The 22725-nt window shown below is 43.4% G+C and overlaps 1 protein-coding gene across 4 annotated transcripts in view; it reads left to right on the top strand.

Moving 5' to 3' along the window:
* The window catches only part of rrm2b (ribonucleotide reductase M2 b), a 55040-nt gene that overhangs the window by 27194 nt on the left and 5121 nt on the right, over nucleotides 1-22725 (top strand). For all 4 annotated transcript variants that reach the window (XM_055893194.1, XM_055893193.1, XM_055893192.1 and 1 more), the window contains 3 exons: nucleotides 12058-12152; nucleotides 19636-19769; nucleotides 20142-20246. In XM_055893194.1, coding sequence (XP_055749169.1) covers nucleotides 12058-12152; nucleotides 19636-19769; nucleotides 20142-20246 — 334 coding nt within the window. The remainder of the gene's footprint in view (nucleotides 1-12057; nucleotides 12153-19635; nucleotides 19770-20141; nucleotides 20247-22725) is intronic.

The raw sequence follows: 22725 nt of genomic DNA, 5'->3' as shown, positions 1-22725 counted from the left end.
ATCAACACTTACATCAGGGACTCTGAGGAGAGGTACGTTACTATAGTCTAATGAGATGTATGGCATGCTCATCAACACTTACATCAGAGACTCTGAGGAGAGGTACGTTACTATAGTCTAATGAGATGTATGGCAGGCTCATCAACACTTACATCAGAGACTCTGAGGAGAGGTACGTTACTATAGTCTAATGAGATGTATGGCATGCTCATCAACACTTACATCAGGGACTCTGAGGAGAGGTACGTTACTATAGTCTAATGAGATGTATGGCAGGCTCATCAACATCAGGGACTCTGAGGAGAGGTACGTTACTATAGTCTAATGAGATGTATGGCAAGCTCATCAACATCAGGGACTCTGAGGAGAGGTACGTTACTATAGTCTAATGAGATGTATGGCAGGCTCATCAACATCAGGGACTCTGAGGAGAGGTACGTTACTATAGTCTAATGAGATGTATGGCAGGTTCATCAACACTTACATCAGGGACTCTGAGGAGAGGTACGTTACTATAGTCTAATGAGATGTATGGCAGGTTCATCAACACTTACATCAGGGACTCTGAGGAGAGGTACGTTACTATAGTCTAATGAGATGTATGGCAGGCTCATCAACATCAGGGACTCTGAGGAGAGGTACGTTACTATAGTCTAATGAGATGTATGGCATGCTCATCAACATCAGGGACTCTGAGGAGAGGTACGTTACTATAGTCTAATGAGATGTATGGCAGGCTCATCAACACTTACATCAGGGACTCTGAGGAGAGGTACGTTACTATAGTCTAATGAGATGTATGGCAGGCTCATCAACATCAGGGACTCTGAGGAGAGGTACGTTACTATAGTCTAATGAGATGTATGGCATGCTCATCAACACTTACATCAGAGACTCTGAGGAGAGGTACGTTACTATAGTCTAATGAGATGTATGGCAGGCTCATCAACACTTACATCAGAGACTCTGAGGAGAGGTACGTTACTATAGTCTAATGAGATGTATGGCAGGCTCATCAACACTTACATCAGGGACTCTGAGGAGAGGTACGTTACTATAGTCTAATGAGATGTATGGCATGCTCATCAACACTTACATCAGAGACTCTGAGGAGAGGTACGTTACTATAGTCTAATGAGATGTATGGCAGGCTCATCAACACTTACATCAGAGACTCTGAGGAGAGGTACGTTACTATAGTCTAATGAGATGTATGGCATGCTCATCAACACTTACATCAGGGACTCTGAGGAGAGGTACGTTACTATAGTCTAATGAGATGTATGGCAGGCTCATCAACATCAGGGACTCTGAGGAGAGGTACGTTACTATAGTCTAATGAGATGTATGGCAGGCTCATCAACATCAGGGACTCTGAGGAGAGGTACGTTACTATAGTCTAATGAGATGTATGGCAGGCTCATCAACATCAGGGACTCTGAGGAGAGGTACGTTACTATAGTCTAATGAGATGTATGGCAGGCTCATCAACACTTACATCAGGGACTCTGAGGAGAGGTACGTTACTATAGTCTAATGAGATGTATGGCAGGTTCATCAACACTTACATCAGGGACTCTGAGGAGAGGTACGTTACTATAGTCTAATGAGATGTATGGCAGGCTCATCAACATCAGGGACTCTGAGGAGAGGTACGTTACTATAGTCTAATGAGATGTATGGCAGGCTCATCAACATCAGGGACTCTGAGGAGAGGTACGTTACTATAGTCTAATGAGATGTATGGCAGGCTCATCAACATCAGGGACTCTGAGGAGAGGTACGTTACTATAGTCTAATGAGATGTATGGCATGCTCATCAACACTTACATCAGGGACTCTGAGGAGAGGTACGTTACTATAGTCTAATGAGATGTATGGCAGGCTCATCAACACTTACATCAGGGACTCTGAGGAGAGGTACGTTACTATAGTCTAATGAGATGTATGGCAGGCTCATCAACATCAGGGACTCTGAGGAGAGGTACGTTACTATAGTCTAATGAGATGTATGGCAGGTTCATCAACACTTACATCAGGGACTCTGAGGAGAGGTACGTTACTATAGTCTAATGAGATGTATGGCAGGCTCATCAACATCAGGGACTCTGGGGAGAGGTACGTTACTATAGTCTAATAAGATGTATGGCAGGTTCATCAACACTTACATCAGGGACTCTGAGGAGAGGTACGTTACTATAGTCTAATGAGATGTATGGCAGGCTCATCAACATCAGGGACTCTGAGGAGAGGTACGTTACTATAGTCTAATGAGATGTATGGCATGCTCATCAACACTTACATCAGGGACTCTGAGGAGAGGTACGTTACTATAGTCTAATGAGATGTATGGCAGGCTCATCAACACTTACATCAGAGACTCTGAGGAGAGGTACGTTACTATAGTCTAATGAGATGTATGGCAGGCTCATCAACATCAGGGACTCTGAGGAGAGGTACGTTACTATAGTCTAATGAGATGTATGGCAGGCTCATCAACATCAGAGACTCTGAGGAGAGGTACGTTACTATAGTCTAATGAGATGTATGGCATGCTCATCAACATCATGGACTCTGAGGAGAGGTACGTTACTATAGTCTAATGAGATGTATGGCAGGCTCATCAACATCAGGGACTCTGAGGAAGGTACGTTACTATAGTCTAATGAGATGTATGGCAGGCTCATCAACACTTACATCAGGGACTCTGAGGAGAGGTACGTTACTATAGTCTAATGAGATGTACGGCAGGTTCATCAACATCAGGGACTCTGAGGAGAGGTACGTTACTATAGTCTAATGAGATGAATGGCAGGCTCATCAACATCAGGGACTCTGAGGAGAGGTACGTTACTATAGTCTAATGAGATGTATGGCATGCTCATCAACACTTACATCAGAGACTCTGAGGAGAGGTACGTTACTATAGTCTAATGAGATGTATGGCAGGCTCATCAACACTTACATCAGAGACTCTGAGGAGAGGTACGTTACTATAGTCTAATGAGATGTATGGCATGCTCATCAACACTTACATCAGGGACTCTGAGGAGAGGTACGTTACTATAGTCTAATGAGATGTATGGCAGGCTCATCAACATCAGGGACTCTGAGGAGAGGTACGTTACTATAGTCTAATGAGATGTATGGCAGGCTCATCAACATCAGGGACTCTGAGGAGAGGTACGTTACTATAGTCTAATGAGATGTATGGCAGGCTCATCAACACTTATATCAGGGACTCTGAGGAGAGGTACGTTACTATAGTCTAATGAGATGTATGGCAGGCTCATCAACATCAGGGACTCTGAGGAGAGGTACGTTACTATAGTCTAATGAGATGTATGGCAGGTTCATCAACACTTACATCAGGGACTCTGAGGAGAGGTACGTTACTATAGTCTAATGAGATGTATGGCAGGTTCATCAACACTTACATCAGGGACTCTGAGGAGAGGTACGTTACTATAGTCTAATGAGATGTATGGCATGCTCATCAACACTTACATCAGAGACTCTGAGGAGAGGTACGTTACTATAGTCTAATGAGATGTATGGCATGCTCATCAACACTTACATCAGAGACTCTGAGGAGAGGTACGTTACTATAGTCTAATGAGATGTATGGCAGGCTCATCAACATCAGGGACTCTGAGGAGAGGTACGTTACTATAGTCTAATGAGATGTATGGCAGGCTCATCAACATCAGGGACTCTGAGGAGAGGTACGTTACTATAGTCTAATGAGATGTATGGCAGGCTCATCAACATCAGGGACTCTGAGGAGAGGTACGTTACTATAGTCTAATGAGATGTATGGCAGGCTCATCAACATCAGGGACTCTGAGGAGAGGTACGTTACTATAGTCTAATGAGATGTATGGCATGCTCATCAACACTTACATCAGGGACTCTGAGGAGAGGTACGTTACTATAGTCTAATGAGATGTATGGCATGCTCATCAACACTTACATCAGGGACTCTGAGGAGAGGTACGTTACTATAGTCTAATGAGATGTATGGCAGGCTCATCAACATCAGGGACTCTGAGGAGAGGTACGTTACTATAGTCTAATGAGATGTATGGCAGGCTCATCAACATCAGGGACTCTGAGGAGAGGTACGTTACTATAGTCTAATGAGATGTATGGCAGGCTCATCAACATCAGGGACTCTGAGGAGAGGTACGTTACTATAGTCTAATGAGATGTATGGCAGGCTCATCAACATCAGGGACTCTGAGGAGAGGTACGTTACTATAGTCTAATGAGATGTATGGCAGGTTCATCAACACTTACATCAGGGACTCTGAGGAGAGGTACGTTACTATAGTCTAATGAGATGTATGGCAGGCTCATCAACATCAGGGACTCTGGGGAGAGGTACGTTACTATAGTCTAATAAGATGTATGGCAGGTTCATCAACACTTACATCAGGGACTCTGAGGAGAGGTACGTTACTATAGTCTAATGAGATGTATGGCAGGCTCATCAACATCAGGGACTCTGAGGAGAGGTACGTTACTATAGTCTAATGAGATGTATGGCATGCTCATCAACACTTACATCAGGGACTCTGAGGAGAGGTACGTTACTATAGTCTAATGAGATGTATGGCAGGCTCATCAACACTTACATCAGAGACTCTGAGGAGAGGTACGTTACTATAGTCTAATGAGATGTATGGCAGGCTCATCAACATCAGGGACTCTGAGGAGAGGTACGTTACTATAGTCTAATGAGATGTATGGCAGGCTCATCAACATCAGAGACTCTGAGGAGAGGTACGTTACTATAGTCTAATGAGATGTATGGCATGCTCATCAACATCAGGGACTCTGAGGAGAGGTACGTTACTATAGTCTAATGAGATGTATGGCAGGCTCATCAACACTTACATCAGGGACTCTGAGGAGAGGTACGTTACTATAGTCTAATGAGATGTATGGCATGCTCATCAACATCAGAGACTCTGAGGAGAGGTACGTTACTATAGTCTAATGAGATGTATGGCAGGCTCATCAACATCAGGGACTCTGAGGAGAGGTACGTTACTATAGTCTAATGAGATGTATGGCAGGCTCATCAACACTTACATCAGGGACTCTGAGGAGAGGTACGTTACTATAGTCTAATGAGATGTATGGCAGGCTCATCAACACTTACATCAGGGACTCTGAGGAGAGGTACGTTACTATAGTCTAATGAGATGTATGGCAGGCTCATCAACACTTACATCAGAGACTCTGAGGAGAGGTACGTTACTATAGTCTAATGAGATGTATGGCAGACTCATCAACACTTACATCAGAGACTCTGAGGAGAGGTACGTTACTATAGTCTAATGAGATGTATGGCAGGCTCATCAACACTTACATCAGGGACTCTGAGGAGAGGTACGTTACTATAGTCTAATGAGATGTATGGCATGCTCATCAACACTTACATCAGAGACTCTGAGGAGAGGTACGTTACTATAGTCTAATGAGATGTATGGCAGGCTCATCAACACTTACATCAGGGACTCTGAGGAGAGGTACGTTACTATAGTCTAATGAGATGTATGGCAGGCTCATCAACATCAGGGACTCTGAGGAGAGGTACGTTACTATAGTCTAATGAGATGTATGGCAGGCTCATCAACACTTACATCAGAGACTCTGAGGAGAGGTACGTTACTATAGTCTAATGAGATGTATGGCAGACTCATCAACATCAGGGACTCTGAGGAGAGGTACGTTACTATAGTCTAATGAGATGTATGGCATGCTCATCAACATCAGGGACTCTGAGGAGAGGTACGTTACTATAGTCTAATGAGATGTATGGCAGGCTCATCAACACTTACATCAGAGACTCTGAGGAGAGGTACGTTACTATAGTCTAATGAGATGTATGGCAGGCTCATCAACATCAGGGACTCTGAGGAGAGGTACGTTACTATAGTCTAATGAGATGTATGGCATGCTCATCAACATCAGGGACTCTGAGGAGAGGTACGTTACTATAGTCTAATGAGATGTATGGCAGGCTCATCAACATCAGGGACTCTGAGGAGAGGTACGTTACTATAGTCTAATGAGATGTATGGCAGGTTCATCAACACTTACATCAGGGACTCTGAGGAGAGGTACGTTACTATAGTCTAATGAGATGTATGGCATGCTCATCAACACTTACATCAGAGACTCTGAGGAGAGGTACGTTACTATAGTCTAATGAGATGTATGGCAGGCTCATCAACACTTACATCAGAGACTCTGAGGAGAGGTACGTTACTATAGTCTAATGAGATGTATGGCAGGCTCATCAACATCAGGGACTCTGAGGAGAGGTACGTTACTATAGTCTAATGAGATGTATGGCATGCTCATCAACACTTACATCAGGGACTCTGAGGAGAGGTACGTTACTATAGTCTAATGAGATGTATGGCAGGTTCATCAACACTTACATCAGGGACTCTGAGGAGAGGTACGTTACTATAGTCTAATGAGATGTATGGCAGGCTCATCAACATCAGGGACTCTGAGGAGAGGTACGTTACTATAGTCTAATGAGATGAATGGCATGCTCATCAACATCAGGGACTCTGAGGAGAGGTACGTTACTATAGTCTAATGAGATGTATGGCAGGCTCATCAACATCAGGGACTCTGAGGAGAGGTACGTTACTATAGTCTAATGAGATGAATGGCATGCTCATCAACACTTACATCAGAGACTCTGAGGAGAGGTACGTTACTATAGTCTAATGAGATGTATGGCATGCTCATCAACACTTACATCAGGGACTCTGAGGAGAGGTACGTTACTATAGTCTAATGAGATGTATGGCAGGCTCATCAACACTTACATCAGGGACTCTGAGGAGAGGTACGTTACTATAGTCTAATGAGATGTATGGCAGGCTCATCAACATCAGGGACTCTGAGGAGAGGTACGTTACTATAGTCTAATGAGATGTATGGCAGGCTCATCAACATCAGGGACTCTGAGGAGAGGTACGTTACTATAGTCTAATGAGATGTATGGCAGGCTCATCAACATCAGGGACTCTGAGGAGAGGTACGTTACTATAGTCTAATGAGATGTATGGCAGGCTCATCAACATCAGGGACTCTGAGGAGAGGTACGTTACTATAGTCTAATGAGATGTATGGCAGGCTCATCAACACTTACATCAGAGACTCTGAGGAGAGGTACGTTACTATAGTCTAATGAGATGTATGGCAGGTTCATCAACACTTACATCAGGGACTCTGAGGAGAGGTACGTTACTATAGTCTAATGAGATGTATGGCAGGCTCATCAACATCAGGGACTCTGAGGAGAGGTACGTTACTATAGTCTAATGAGATGTATGGCAGGCTCATCAACACTTACATCAGGGACTCTGAGGAGAGGTACGTTACTATAGTCTAATGAGATGTATGGCATGCTCATCAACACTTACATCAGAGACTCTGAGGAGAGGTACGTTACTATAGTCTAATGAGATGTATGGCATGCTCATCAACACTTACATCAGGGACTCTGAGGAGAGGTACGTTACTATAGTCTAATGAGATGTATGGCAGGCTCATCAACACTTACATCAGAGACTCTGAGGAGAGGTACGTTACTATAGTCTAATGAGATGTATGGCAGGCTCATCAACATCAGGGACTCTGAGGAGAGGTACGTTACTATAGTCTAATGAGATGTATGGCAGGCTCATCAACATCAGGGACTCTGAGGAGAGGTACGTTACTATAGTCTAATGAGATGTATGGCAGGCTCATCAACATCAGGGACTCTGAGGAGAGGTACGTTACTATAGTCTAATGAGATGTATGGCAGGCTCATCAACACTTACATCAGAGACTCTGAGGAGAGGTACGTTACTATAGTCTAATGAGATGTATGGCAGGCTCATCAACACTTACATCAGAGACTCTGAGGAGAGGTACGTTACTATAGTCTAATGAGATGTATGGCATGCTCATCAACATCAGGGACTCTGAGGAGAGGTACGTCACTATAGTCTAATGAGATGTATGGCAGGCTCATCAACACTTACATCAGGGACTCTGAGGAGAGGTACGTTACTATAGTCTAATGAGATGTATGGCAGGCTCATCAACACTTACATCAGGGACTCTGAGGAGAGGTACGTTACTATAGTCTAATGAGATGTATGGCAGGCTCATCAACATCAGGGACTCTGAGGAGAGATACGTTACTATAGTCTAATGACATGTATGGCATGCTCATCAACACTTACATCAGAGACTCTGAGGAGAGGTACGTTACTATAGTCTAATGAGATGTATGGCAGGCTCATCAACATCAGGGACTCTGAGGAGAGGTACGTTACTATAGTCTAATGAGATGTATGGCATGCTCATCAACACTTACATCAGAGACTCTGAGGAGAGGTACGTTACTATAGTCTAATGAGATGTATGGCAGGCTCATCAACATCAGGGACTCTGAGGAGAGGTACGTTACTATAGTCTAATGAGATGTATGGCATGCTCATCAACACTTACATCAGGGACTCTGAGGAGAGGTACGTTACTATAGTCTAATGAGATGTATGGCAGGTTCATCAACACTTACATCAGAGACTCTGAGGAGAGGTACGTTACTATAGTCTAATGAGATGTATGGCAGACTCATCAACACTTACATCAGGGACTCTGAGGAGAGGTACGTTACTATAGTCTAATGAGATGTATGGCAGGCTCATCAACATCAGGGACTCTGAGGAGAGGTACGTTACTATAGTCTAATGAGATGAATGGCATGCTCATCAACACTTACATCAGAGACTCTGAGGAGAGGTACGTTACTATAGTCTAATGAGATGTATGGCAGGCTCATCAACATCAGGGACTCTGAGGAGAGGTACGTTACTATAGTCTAATGAGATGTATGGCAGGCTCATCAACACTTACATCAGGGACTCTGAGGAGAGGTACGTTACTATAGTCTAATGAGATGTATGGCAGGCTCATCAACACTTACATCAGGGACTCTGAGGAGAGGTACGTTACTATAGTCTAATGAGATGAATGGCATGCTCATCAACACTTACATCAGAGACTCTGAGGAGAGGTACGTTACTATAGTCTAATGAGATGTATGGCAGGCTCATCAACACTTACATCAGGGACTCTGAGGAGAGGTACGTTACTATAGTCTAATGAGATGTATGGCAGGCTCATCAACACTTACATCAGGGACTCTGAGGAGAGGTACGTTACTATAGTCTAATGAGATGTATGGCAGACTCATCAACACTTACATCAGAGACTCTGAGGAGAGGTACGTTACTATAGTCTAATGAGATGTATGGCAGGCTCATCAACATCAGGGACTCTGAGGAGAGGTACGTTACTATAGTCTAATGAGATGTATGGCATGCTCATCAACATCAGGGACTCTGAGGAGAGGTACGTTACTATAGTCTAATGAGATGTATGGCAGGCTCATCAACACTTACATCAGGGACTCTGAGGAGAGGTACGTTACTATAGTCTAATGAGATGTATGGCATGCTCATCAACACTTACATCAGGGACTCTGAGGAGAGGTACGTTACTATAGTCTAATGAGATGTATGGCAGGCTCATCAACATCAGGGACTCTGAGGAGAGGTACGTTACTATAGTCTAATGAGATGTATGGCAGGCTCATCAACATCAGGGACTCTGAGGAGAGGTACGTTACTATAGTCTAATGAGATGTATGGCAGGTTCATCAACACTTACATCAGGGACTCTGAGGAGAGGTACGTTACTATAGTCTAATGAGATGTATGGCAGGCTCATCAACACTTACATCAGAGACTCTGAGGAGAGGTACGTTACTATAGTCTAATGAGATGTACGGCAGGTTCATCAACATCAGAGACTCTGAGGAGAGGTACGTTACTATAGTCTAATGAGATGTATGGCAGGCTCATCAACATCAGGGACTCTGAGGAGAGGTACGTTACTATAGTCTAATGAGATGTATGGCAGGCTCATCAACACTGACATCAGGGACTCTGAGGAGAGGTACGTTACTATAGTCTAATGAGATGTATGGCAGGTTCATCAACACTTACATCAGAGACTCTGAGGAGAGGTACGTTACTATAGTCTAATGAGATGTATGGCAGGCTCATCAACATCAGGGACTCTGAGGAGAGGTACGTTACTATAGTCTAATGAGATGTATGGCAGGCTCATCAACACTTACATCAGGGACTCTGAGGAGAGGTACGTTACTATAGTCTAATGAGATGTATGGCATGCTCATCAACACTTACATCAGAGACTCTGAGGAGAGGTACGTTACTATAGTCTAATGAGATGTATGGCAGGCTCATCAACACTTACATCAGAGACTCTGAGGAGAGGTACGTTACTATAGTCTAATGAGATGTATGGCAGACTCATCAACATCAGGGACTCTGAGGAGAGGTACGTTACTATAGTCTAATGAGATGTATGGCAGGTTCATCAACATCAGGGACTCTGAGGAGAGGTACGTTACTATAGTCTAATGAGATGTATGGCAGGCTCATCAACATCAGGGACTCTGAGGAGAGGTACGTTACTATAGTCTAATGAGATGTATGGCAGGCTCATCAACATCAGGGACTCTGAGGAGAGGTACGTTACTATAGTCTAATGAGATGTATGGCAGGCTCATCAACATCAGGGACTCTGAGGAGAGGTACGTTACTATAGTCTAATGAGATGTATGGCAGGCTCATCAACACTTACATCAGGGACTCTGAGGAGAGGTACGTTACTATAGTCTAATGAGATGTATGGCAGGCTCATCAACATCAGGGACTCTGAGGAGAGGTACGTTACTATAGTCTAATGAGATGTATGGCAGGCTCATCAACATCAGGGACTCTGAGGAGAGGTACGTTACTATAGTCTAATGAGATGAATGGCATGCTCATCAACACTTACATCAGAGACTCTGAGGAGAGGTACGTTACTATAGTCTAATGAGATGTATGGCATGCTCATCAACACTTACATCAGAGACTCTGAGGAGAGGTACGTTACTATAGTCTAATGAGATGTATGGCAGACTCATCAACACTTACATCAGGGACTCTGAGGAGAGGTACGTTACTATAGTCTAATGAGATGTATGGCAGGCTCATCAACACTTACATCAGGGACTCTGAGGAGAGGTACGTTACTATAGTCTAATGAGATGTATGGCAGGCTCATCAACACTTACATCAGGGACTCTGAGGAGAGGTACGTTACTATAGTCTAATGAGATGTATGGCAGGCTCATCAACATCAGGGACTCTGAGGAGAGGTACGTTACTATAGTCTAATGAGATGTATGGCATGCTCATCAACACTTACATCAGGGACTCTGAGGAGAGGTACGTTACTATAGTCTAATGAGATGTATGGCAGGCTCATCAACATCAGGGACTCTGAGGAGAGGTACGTTACTATAGTCTAATGAGATGTATGGCATGCTCATCAACACTTACATCAGAGACTCTGAGGAGAGGTACGTTACTATAGTCTAATGAGATGTATGGCAGGCTCATCAACATCAGGGACTCTGAGGAGAGGTACGTTACTATAGTCTAATGAGATGTATGGCAGGCTCATCAACACTTACATCAGGGACTCTGAGGAGAGGTACGTTACTATAGTCTAATGAGATGTACGGCAGGCTCATCAACATCAGGGACTCTGAGGAGAGGTACGTGACGTGTGGAATGCATCCTAGGCCCGCATCATGAAGCATCTCAGAGTAGGGAGTAGTGATCTAGGATCAGGTCTTCCCTGTCCATGTAACCGTATTCATTATGATCCAAAAGGCAACACTGATCCTAGATCAGCACTCCTCCTGTGATTTGCGTTATGAACACAGGCCCTGATATCTCACCAGGTGGTATATGGAGCTCATTTTGTCAGTTGAGATCATTGTGGTGAAAAGATGATACTAGACTTTGATGAGGGTTTGGTTGGTACATGTTTTGATCTGCAGGCAGAATGTTCTCAACCTGTTCTCCGTTTCCCTTGTCTGTACAGGGAGCATTTGTTCAATGCCATCCAGACTATGCCGTGTGTGAGAAGGAAAGCAGAATGGGCCATCCAGTGGATCTCTGACACCAAATCCACCTTTGGTGAGTTCTTGAAAAAAGGAACAGTCTCACAGCTGTAACATCTACATTACTATAGTAACAGTGTTCACCCTGGACAATGCATGGCTAGGAAATGATCCTCATTGCTATAGTAAGTGTTCATCCTGGACAATGCATGGCTAGGAAATGATCCTCATTGCTATAGTAAGTGTTCATCCTGGACAATGCATGGCTAGGAAATGATCCTCATTGCTATAGTAAGTGTTCATCCTGGACAATGCATGGCTAGGAAATGATCCTCATTGCTATAGTAACAGTGTTGACCCTGGACAATGCATGGCTAGGAAATGATCCTCGTTGCTATAGTAACAGTGTTCATCCTGGACAATGCATGGCTAGGAAATGATCCTCATTGCTATAGTAAGTGTCCACCCTGGACAATGCATGGCTAGGAAATGATCCTCATTGCTATAGTAAGTGTTCATCCTGGACAATGCATGGCTAGGAAATGATCCTCATTGCTATAGTAACAGTGTCCACCCTGGACAATGCATGGCTAGGAAATGATCCTCGTTGCTATAGTAACAGTGTTCATCCTGGACAATACATGGCTAGGAAATTATCCTCATTGCTATAGTAACAGTGTCCACCCTGGACAATGCATGGCTAGGAAATGATCCTCGTTGCTATAGTAACAGTGTTCATCCTGGACAATGCATGGCTAGGAAATGATCCTCATTGCTATAGTAACAGTGTCCACCCTGGACAATGCATGGCTAGGAAATGATCCTCGTTGCTATAGTAACAGTGTTCATCCTGGACAATGCATGGCTAGGAAATGATCCTCATTGCTATAGTAACAGTGTCCACCCTGGACAATGCATGGCTAGGAAATGATCCTCGTTGCTATAGTAACAGTGTTCATCCTGGACAATGCATGGCTAGGAAATGATCCTCATTGCTATAGTAACAGTGTCCACCCTGGACAATGCATGGCTAGGAAATGATCCTCGTTGCTATAGTAACAGTGTTCATCCTGGACAATGCATGGCTAGGAAATGATCCTCATTGCTATAGTAACAGTGTCCACCCTGGACAATGCATGGCTAGGAAATGATTCTCATTGCTATAGTAACAGTGTTCATCCTGGACAATGCATGGCTAGGAAATGATCCTCGTTGCTATAGTGACAGTGTCCACCCTGGACAATGCATGGCTAGGAAATGATCCTCATTGCTATAGTAACAGTGTCCACCCTGGACAATGCATGGCTGGGAAATGATCCTCATTGCTATAGTAACAGTGTCCACCCTGGACAATGCATGGCTAGGAAATGATCCTCGTTGCTATAGTAACAGTGTCCACCCTGGACAATGCATGGCTAGGAAATGATCCTCGTTGCTATAGTAACAGTGTTCATCCTGGACAATGCATGGCTAGGAAATGATCCTCATTGCTATAGTAACAGTGTCCACCCTGGACAATGCATGGCTAGGAAATGATCCTCATTGCTATAGTAACAGTGTTCATCCTGGACAATGCATGGCTAGGAAATGATCCTCGTTGCTATAGTAACAGTGTCCACCCTGGACAATGCATGGCTAGGAAATGATCCTCATTGCTATAGTAACAGTGTCCACCCTGGACAATGCATGGCTAGGAAATGATCCTCATTGCTATAGTAACAGTGTCCAACCTGGACAATGCATGGCTAGGAAATGATCCTCATTGCTATAGTAACAGTGTCCACCCTGGACAATGCATGGCTAGGAAATTATCCTCATTGCTATAGTAACCATGTTCATCCTGGACAATGCATGGCTAGGAAATGATCCTCGTTGCTATAGTAACAGTGTTGACCCTGGACAATGCATGGCTAGGAAATGATCCTCATTGCTATAGTAACAGTGTCCACCCTGGACAATGCATGGCTAGGAAATGATCCTCATTGCTATAGTAAGTGTTCATCCTGGACAATGCATGGCTAGGAAATGATCCTCATTGCTATAGTAAGTGTTCATCCTGGACAATGCATGGCTAGGAAATGATCCTCATTGCTATAGTAACAGTGTTGACCCTGGACAATGCATGGCTAGGAAATGATCCTCGTTGCTATAGTAACAGTGTTCATCCTGGACAATGCATGGCTAGGAAATGATCCTCATTGCTATAGTAAGTGTCCACCCTGGACAATGCATGGCTAGGAAATGATCCTCATTGCTATAGTAAGTGTTCATCCTGGACAATGCATGGCTAGGAAATGATCCTCATTGCTATAGTAACAGTGTCCACCCTGGACAATGCATGGCTAGGAAATGATCCTCGTTGCTATAGTAACAGTGTTCATCCTGGACAATACATGGCTAGGAAATTATCCTCATTGCTATAGTAACAGTGTCCACCCTGGACAATGCATGGCTAGGAAATGATCCTCGTTGCTATAGTAACAGTGTTCATCCTGGACAATGCATGGCTAGGAAATGATCCTCATTGCTATAGTAACAGTGTCCACCCTGGACAATGCATGGCTAGGAAATGATCCTCGTTGCTATAGTAACAGTGTTCATCCTGGACAATGCATGGCTAGGAAATGATCCTCATTGCTATAGTAACAGTGTCCACCCTGGACAATGCATGGCTAGGAAATGATCCTCGTTGCTATAGTAACAGTGTTCATCCTGGACAATGCATGGCTAGGAAATGATCCTCATTGCTATAGTAACAGTGTCCACCCTGGACAATGCATGGCTAGGAAATGATCCTCGTTGCTATAGTAACAGTGTTCATCCTGGACAATGCATGGCTAGGAAATGATCCTCATTGCTATAGTAACAGTGTCCACCCTGGACAATGCATGGCTAGGAAATGATTCTCATTGCTATAGTAACAGTGTTCATCCTGGACAATGCATGGCTAGGAAATGATCCTCGTTGCTATAGTGACAGTGTCCACCCTGGACAATGCATGGCTAGGAAATGATCCTCATTGCTATAGTAACAGTGTCCACCCTGGACAATGCATGGCTGGGAAATGATCCTCATTGCTATAGTAACAGTGTCCACCCTGGACAATGCATGGCTAGGAAATGATCCTCGTTGCTATAGTAACAGTGTCCACCCTGGACAATGCATGGCTAGGAAATGATCCTCGTTGCTATAGTAACAGTGTTCATCCTGGACAATGCATGGCTAGGAAATGATCCTCATTGCTATAGTAACAGTGTCCACCCTGGACAATGCATGGCTAGGAAATGATCCTCATTGCTATAGTAACAGTGTTCATCCTGGACAATGCATGGCTAGGAAATGATCCTCGTTGCTATAGTAACAGTGTCCACCCTGGACAATGCATGGCTAGGAAATGATCCTCATTGCTATAGTAACAGTGTCCACCCTGGACAATGCATGGCTGGGAAATGATCCTCATTGCTATAGTAACAGTGTCCACCCTGGACAATGCATGGCTAGGAAATGATCCTCGTTGCTATAGTAACAGTGTCCACCCTGGACAATGCATGGCTAGGAAATGATCCTCGTTGCTATAGTAACAGTGTTCATCCTGGACAATGCATGGCTAGGAAATGATCCTCATTGCTATAGTAACAGTGTCCACCCTGGACAATGCATGGCTAGGAAATGATCCTCATTGCTATAGTAACAGTGTTCATCCTGGACAATGCATGGCTAGGAAATGATCCTCGTTGCTATAGTAACAGTGTCCACCCTGGACAATGCATGGCTAGGAAATGATCCTCATTGCTATAGTAACAGTGTCCACCCTGGACAATGCATGGCTAGGAAATGATCCTCATTGCTATAGTAACAGTGTCCAACCTGGACAATGCATGGCTAGGAAATGATCCTCATTGCTATAGTAACAGTGTCCACCCTGGACAATGCATGGCTAGGAAATTATCCTCATTGCTATAGTAACCATGTTCATCCTGGACAATGCATGGCTAGGAAATGATCCTCGTTGCTATAGTAACAGTGTTGACCCTGGACAATGCATGGCTAGGAAATGATCCTCATTGCTATAGTAACAGTGTCCACCCTGGACAATGCATGGCTAGGAAATGATCCTCGTTGCTATAGTAACAGTGTCCACCCTGGACAATGCATGGCTAGGAAATGATCCTCATTGCTATAGTAACAGTGTCCACCCTGGACAATGCATGGCTAGGAAATGATCCTCATTGCTATAGTAACAGTGTCCAACCTGGACAATGCATGGCTAGGAAATGATCCTCATTGCTATAGTAACAGTGTCCACCCTGGACAATGCATGGCTAGGAAATGATCCTCATTGCTATAGTAACCGTGTTCATCCTGGACAATGCATGGCTAGGAAATGATCCTCGTTGCTATAGTAACAGTGTTGACCCTGGACAATGCATGGCTAGGAAATGATCCTCATTGCTATAGTAACAGTGTCCACCCTGGACAATGCATGGCTAGGAAATGATCCTCATTGCTATAGTAACAGTGTCCAACCTGGACAATGCATGGCTAGGAAATGATCCTCATTGCTATAGTAACAGTGTCCACCCTGGACAATGCATGGCTAGGAAATGATCCTCATTGCTATAGTAACCGTGTTCATCCTGGACAATGCATGGCTAGGAAATGATCCTCGTTGCTATAGTAACAGTGTTGACCCTGGACAATGCATGGCTAGGAAATGATCCTCATTGCTATAGTAACAGTGTCCACCCTGGACAATGCATGGCTAGGAAATGATCCTCGTTGCTATAGTAACAGTGTCCACCCTGGACAATGCATGGCTAGGAAATGATCCTCATTGCTATAGTAACAGTGTCCACCCTGGACAATGCATGGCTAGGAAATGATCCTCATTGCTATAGTAACAGTGTCCAACCTGGACAATGCATGGCTAGGAAATGATCCTCATTGCTATAGTAACAGTGTCCACCCTGGACAATGCATGGCTAGGAAATGATCCTCATTGCTATAGTAACCGTGTTCATCCTGGACAATGCATGGCTAGGAAATGATCCTCGTTGCTATAGTAACAGTGTTGACCCTGGACAATGCATGGCTAGGAAATGATCCTCATTGCTATAGTAACAGTGTCCACCCTGGACAATGCATGGCTAGGAAATGATCCTCGTTGCTATAGTAACAGTGTCCACCCTGGACAATGCATGGCTAGGAAATGATCCTCATTGCTATAGTAACAGTGTCCACCCTGGACAATGCATGGCTAGGAAATGATCCTCATTGCTATAGTAACAGTGTCCAACCTGGACAATGCATGGCTAGGAAATGATCCTCATTGCTATAGTAACAGTGTCCACCCTGGACAATGCATGGCTAGGAAATGATCCTCATTGCTATAGTAACCGTGTTCATCCTGGACAATGCATGGCTAGGAAATGATCCTCGTTGCTATAGTAACAGTGTTGACCCTGGACAATGCATGGCTAGGAAATGATCCTCATTGCTATAGTAACAGTGTCCACCCTGGACAATACATGGCTAGGAAATGATCCTCGTTGCTATAGTAACAGTGTCCACCCTGGACAATGCATGGCTAGGAAATGATCCTCGTTGCTATAGTAACAGTGTTCATCCTGGACAATGCATGGCTAGGAAATGATCCTCATTGCTATAGTAACAGTGTCCACCCTAGACAATGCATGGCTGGGAAATGATCCTCATTGCTATAGTAACAGTGTCCACCCTGGACAATGCATGGCTAGGAAATGATCCTCGTTGCTATAGTAACAGTGTTGACCCTGGACAATGTATGGCTGGGAAATGATCCTCATTGCTATAGTAACAGTGTCCACCCTGGACAATGCATGGCTAGGAAATGATCCTCGTTGCTATAGTAACAGTGTCCACCCTGGACAATGCATGGCTAGGAAATGATCCTCATTGCTATAGTAACAGTGTCCACCCTGGACAATGCATGGCTAGGAAATGATCCTCATTGCTATAGTAACAGTGTCCACCCTGGACAATGCATGGCTAGGAAATGATCCTCATTGCTATAGTAACAGTGTCCAACCTGGACAATGCATGGCTGGGAAATGATCCTCATTGCTATAGTAACAGTGTCCAACCTGGACAATGCATGGCTGGGAAATGATCCTCATTGCTATAGTAACAGTGTTGACCCTGGACAATGCATGGCTAGGAAATGATCCTCATTGCTATAGTAACAGTGTCCACCCTGGACAATGCATGGCTGGGAAATGATCCTCATTGCTATAGTAACAGTGTCCACCCTGGACAATGCATGGCTAGGAAATGATCCTCGTTGCTATAGTAACAGTGTTCATCCTGGACAATGCATGGCTAGGAAATGATCCTCGTTGCTATAGTAACAGTGTTGACCCTGGACAATGCATGGCTAGGAAATGATCCTCGTTGCTATAGTAACAGTGTCCACCCTGGACAATGCATGGCTAGGAAATGATCCTCATTGCTATAGTAACAGTGTCCACCCTGGACAATGCATGGCTAGGAAATGATCCTCGTTGCTATAGTAACAGTGTCCACCCTGGACAATGCATGGCTAGGAAATGATCCTCATTGCTATAGTAACAGTGTCCACCCTGGACAATGCATGGCTAGGAAATGATCCTCGTTGCTATAGTAACAGTGTCCACCCTGGACAATGCATGGCTAGGAAATGATCCTCATTGCTATAGTAACAGTGTCCACCCTGGACAATGCATGGCTAGGAAATGATCCTCATTGCTATAGTAACAGTGTCCATCCTGGACAATGCATGGCTAGGAAATGATCCTCGTTGCTATAGTAACAGTGTTGACCCTGGACAATGCATGGCTAGGAAATGATCCTCATTGCTATAGTAACAGTGTCCACACTGGACAATGCATGGCTAGGAAATGATCCTCATTGCTATAGTAACAGTGTCCACCCTGGACAATGCATGGCTAGGAAATGATCCTCATTGCTATAGTAACAGTGTCCACCCTGGACAATGCATGGCTAGGAAATGATCCTCATTGCTATAGTAACAGTGTCCACCCTGGACAATGCATGGCTAGGAAATGATCCTCGTTGCTATAGTAACAGTGTTCATCCTGGACAATGCATGGCTAGGAAATGATCCTCATTGCTATAGTAACAGTGTTCATCCTGGACAATGCATGGCTAGGAAATGATCCTCATTGCTATAGTAACAGTGTCCACCCTGGACAATGCATGGCTAGGAAATGATCCTCATTGCTATAGTAACAGTGTCCACCCTGGACAATGCATGGCTAGGAAATGATCCTCGTTGCTATAGTAACAGTGTTCATCCTGGACAATAAATGGCTAGGAAATGATCCTCGTTGCTATAGTAACAGTGTTCATCCTGGACAATGCATGGCTGGGACATGGAAATGATTCTCATGTGTCGTTGGATAGTTATTGTGTGCGTTCATTCTTCATGTTTAATAATTCAGCCTTCGCTGCTATTGATACCATTTTTTAATGCTACCTTTATTTAAATGAAACCATTCTTCCATGTTGGTATTCCTCCACAGGGGAGCGGATCGTAGCGTTCGCTGCAGTGGAGGGCATCTTCTTCTCTGGGTCGTTCGCTGCTGTTTATTGGTTGAAGAAGAGAGGCCTGATGCCTGGGCTCACCTACTCCAACGAGCTCATCAGCAGGGACGAGGTTAGATGCTCTGTGTCCCTACAACTCGGAACCCCCAAACCAGTTCCACTGGCTCTTTCTAGTTGTTCCCCTCTAAATCAGGAAGTAATTTACACCTGGGACACCAGGTGAGGTTAATTAACTAGCAGGTAGTAAACATAAACCAGAAGTGTTTGGGCCCTCTTGGACTGGGATTGAACAGTCCAGTTTTAGTCTCTTTTCAAAGGACATCTAAGCTACATCTTGATGCAGCATGAACATTTTCCAGTGAAGTCTCAACATTTTGCTGTTATTTGATTGGAAAAGTAGCAACAGCTAAAATGTATTGACCTCCCTGCCAATATAACTGTCACTATAGGGTATTGATCTTTTAATGTATGTTTGTATCTTCAGGGCCTGCACTGTAACTTTGCCTGTCTGTTGTACAGCTACATAGTGAAGAAACCGTCAGAGGACAGGGTAAAGGACATTATCACCAAAGCTGTCAGCATCGAGCAGGTGAGTCCGTGAAATGAATACTGTCTAACATCAGAAGTAGATGCATGACTCTCGCCTAGTGCTGTTGACCGTATTACCTCTACACCAGAGTCATGAAGGCAGTCAAATTCCACGTGACCGTTTAGGTGAATAGGCTCTGATGCTGCGGATGGTCGTTAGTAGTCTACCAAACTTACTAACAGCCTGGTACTCAGCACTCTATTGTCACTTTGACATCAATGCTAATCTAATCAAACACTCCACGAGAGCTTATGAGCTCATGTTGTGCAACATTTCAATAGGCTATGGAATTGCGTGAGAACAGAGTGATGGCCTCTATTAAAAAGAGGAGGATTCCATCAGACTTCTATAGGCTAGGCCTACTATATTTATTTCTCAACTTTCCTAATATTAAGCACATTGCTTGTCTTTGCAACAGGAGTATAGCTTACCTGATGGGAAAAGCGTTCTCCATTCGCTATTTACAAGCATTTCATTACACTCATAATAACATCTGCTAAATATGTGACCAGTAAATTTGATTTTGAAGTGCATAGTTGATATTTTTCCCGCTGCCCATTTTGATACAGGTGCATATGGTACATTCTAAATCAAAACAAATTTCACACAAATATTTAGTATATTTAAAGACCAGAGTAAATCAGCAATTGTCTGATGGGTGACAATATTCGCCTATCACTTGTGAATGATATATTATCACGTGTGTATGATGCCCAGCATAAGAAACAATACATTTTTTAAATATTCTAATCATAGTTGTACACCTTGTGTAGCCTAGCCCATAGGCCTATTCTTTTTTTTTATATAAGGTTTGTACCTGAAACCCCACCTCTTTAAGGAATACCTAGGATAGGATAAAGTAATCCTTCTAACCCCACCCCCCTTAAAGATTTAGATGCACTATTGTAAAGTGGTTGTTCCACTGGATGTCATAAGGTGAATGCACCAATCTGTAAGTCGCTGGATAAGAGCGTCTGATAAATGACTTAAATGTAAATGTAACACAACTAAAGTGGCCAAATAACTTCTTAAAATTAAGCACATTAATCCGCTTTATAAAGGGGTGTAGAGCCTAACTGGCAGCGTGTGAGTTTCAAGTTTGGGGAAGATAAATTTCACCATTAAAAATGAACCTTTATAATAAAAACATTACATGCGTAATTGCATTTGCGGTCACTAATGGAACATTCACACTTATAAAGCCTACTGCCATGTGTGAATTGCTGCGCTTATAATGTGAAGAAATAGGCATCTAAATGTTCTGATCTGTTGTATCAGCCACATTGCGTTAAAAAAATAATAATAATAATAATTTTTGATGCTAGTGGTTGTATTAACTTGGGATCTATTGTATCCCACAACTGTCCCAGACTATTTGGAATATTTATTTCTCGCACAGAATGGGTCAACTTTTGTACTATGGGTGATAGTGGATTGACATAGGCTAGTGCTTTTGCTGTTCGTTAGGCCTACTCATCATTTTGTCTGACAAAGTACCGTACCAGTCAAAAGTTTGGACATCTACTCATTCAAAGGTTTTGCTTTATTTGTACTATGTTCTACATTGTAGAATAATAATGAAGATGTCAAAACAATGAAATAACACATATGGAATCATGTAGTAACCAAAAGTGTAGAATGCCAAGAGAGTGCAAAGCTGTCATCAAGGCAAAGGGTGGCTACTTTGAAGAATCTCAAATATAAAATATACACTTTTTTGGTTACTACATGATTCCATATGTGTTATTTCATAGTTTTGATGTCTTCATTATTATTCTACAATGTAGAAAATAGTAAAAATAAAGAAAACCCTTGAATGAGTAGGTGTGTCCAAACTTTTGACTGGTACTGTAAATGTGGACAGTTAATCCAATATCTTCAATTTACACCTTGAAATTGGATAAGAACGCGTGCAGTTGCGTCCCCAATGTGTCTTTCTTCACTTGTAGCCTGTGAGAAAGACCCGACCATGTGATGGAGCGCGCAGCAGTCTGGAAGAAGGGCACACTGGCCGCAAAAGGCATGGATTTGTTTAGGGTGCATTACGGCCACTCAAAGGGGACGCCGCCGTGGAATTCTATGCATTGTCAAGTGCTGGTCAAATTGTGAACGAGAGACTGATGTAGTGTGTACAGCCTGCGCAAAAATACAAAGTAGAGCTCATGCCTTTTTTTAAGTGACTTTATTCAAATCATCATTAGAGTCGCAACATGCAACCGTACAATGTATTAAACATATAGCCCAACATTTGTGGAACTACTAAAGTTACATTCATAACTCTAAATGAAGCATATAGGAGGACCTGTTTCTTTGTTAACCTCTCAACACAGAAAAGCCGCATGTGCACACTCCCTCAAATCGTTTGGAGAAAATGTCTTTCCTATTTTAAATCAGCTTGGTTCAAATGTATTCTACATACTATAAAATAATGACACCGAATTCTAAGCTAATCTTGTCTGCTAAATGAACACGTCTAGCC

The sequence above is a fragment of the Salvelinus fontinalis genome, chromosome 32, assembly GCF_029448725.1.
Source record: "Salvelinus fontinalis isolate EN_2023a chromosome 32, ASM2944872v1, whole genome shotgun sequence".
NCBI classification, from domain to species: domain Eukaryota; kingdom Metazoa; phylum Chordata; class Actinopteri; order Salmoniformes; family Salmonidae; genus Salvelinus; species Salvelinus fontinalis.
Note: the sequence above shows the minus strand (reverse complement) of the source record. Positions and strands in the feature narration are given on the sequence as shown.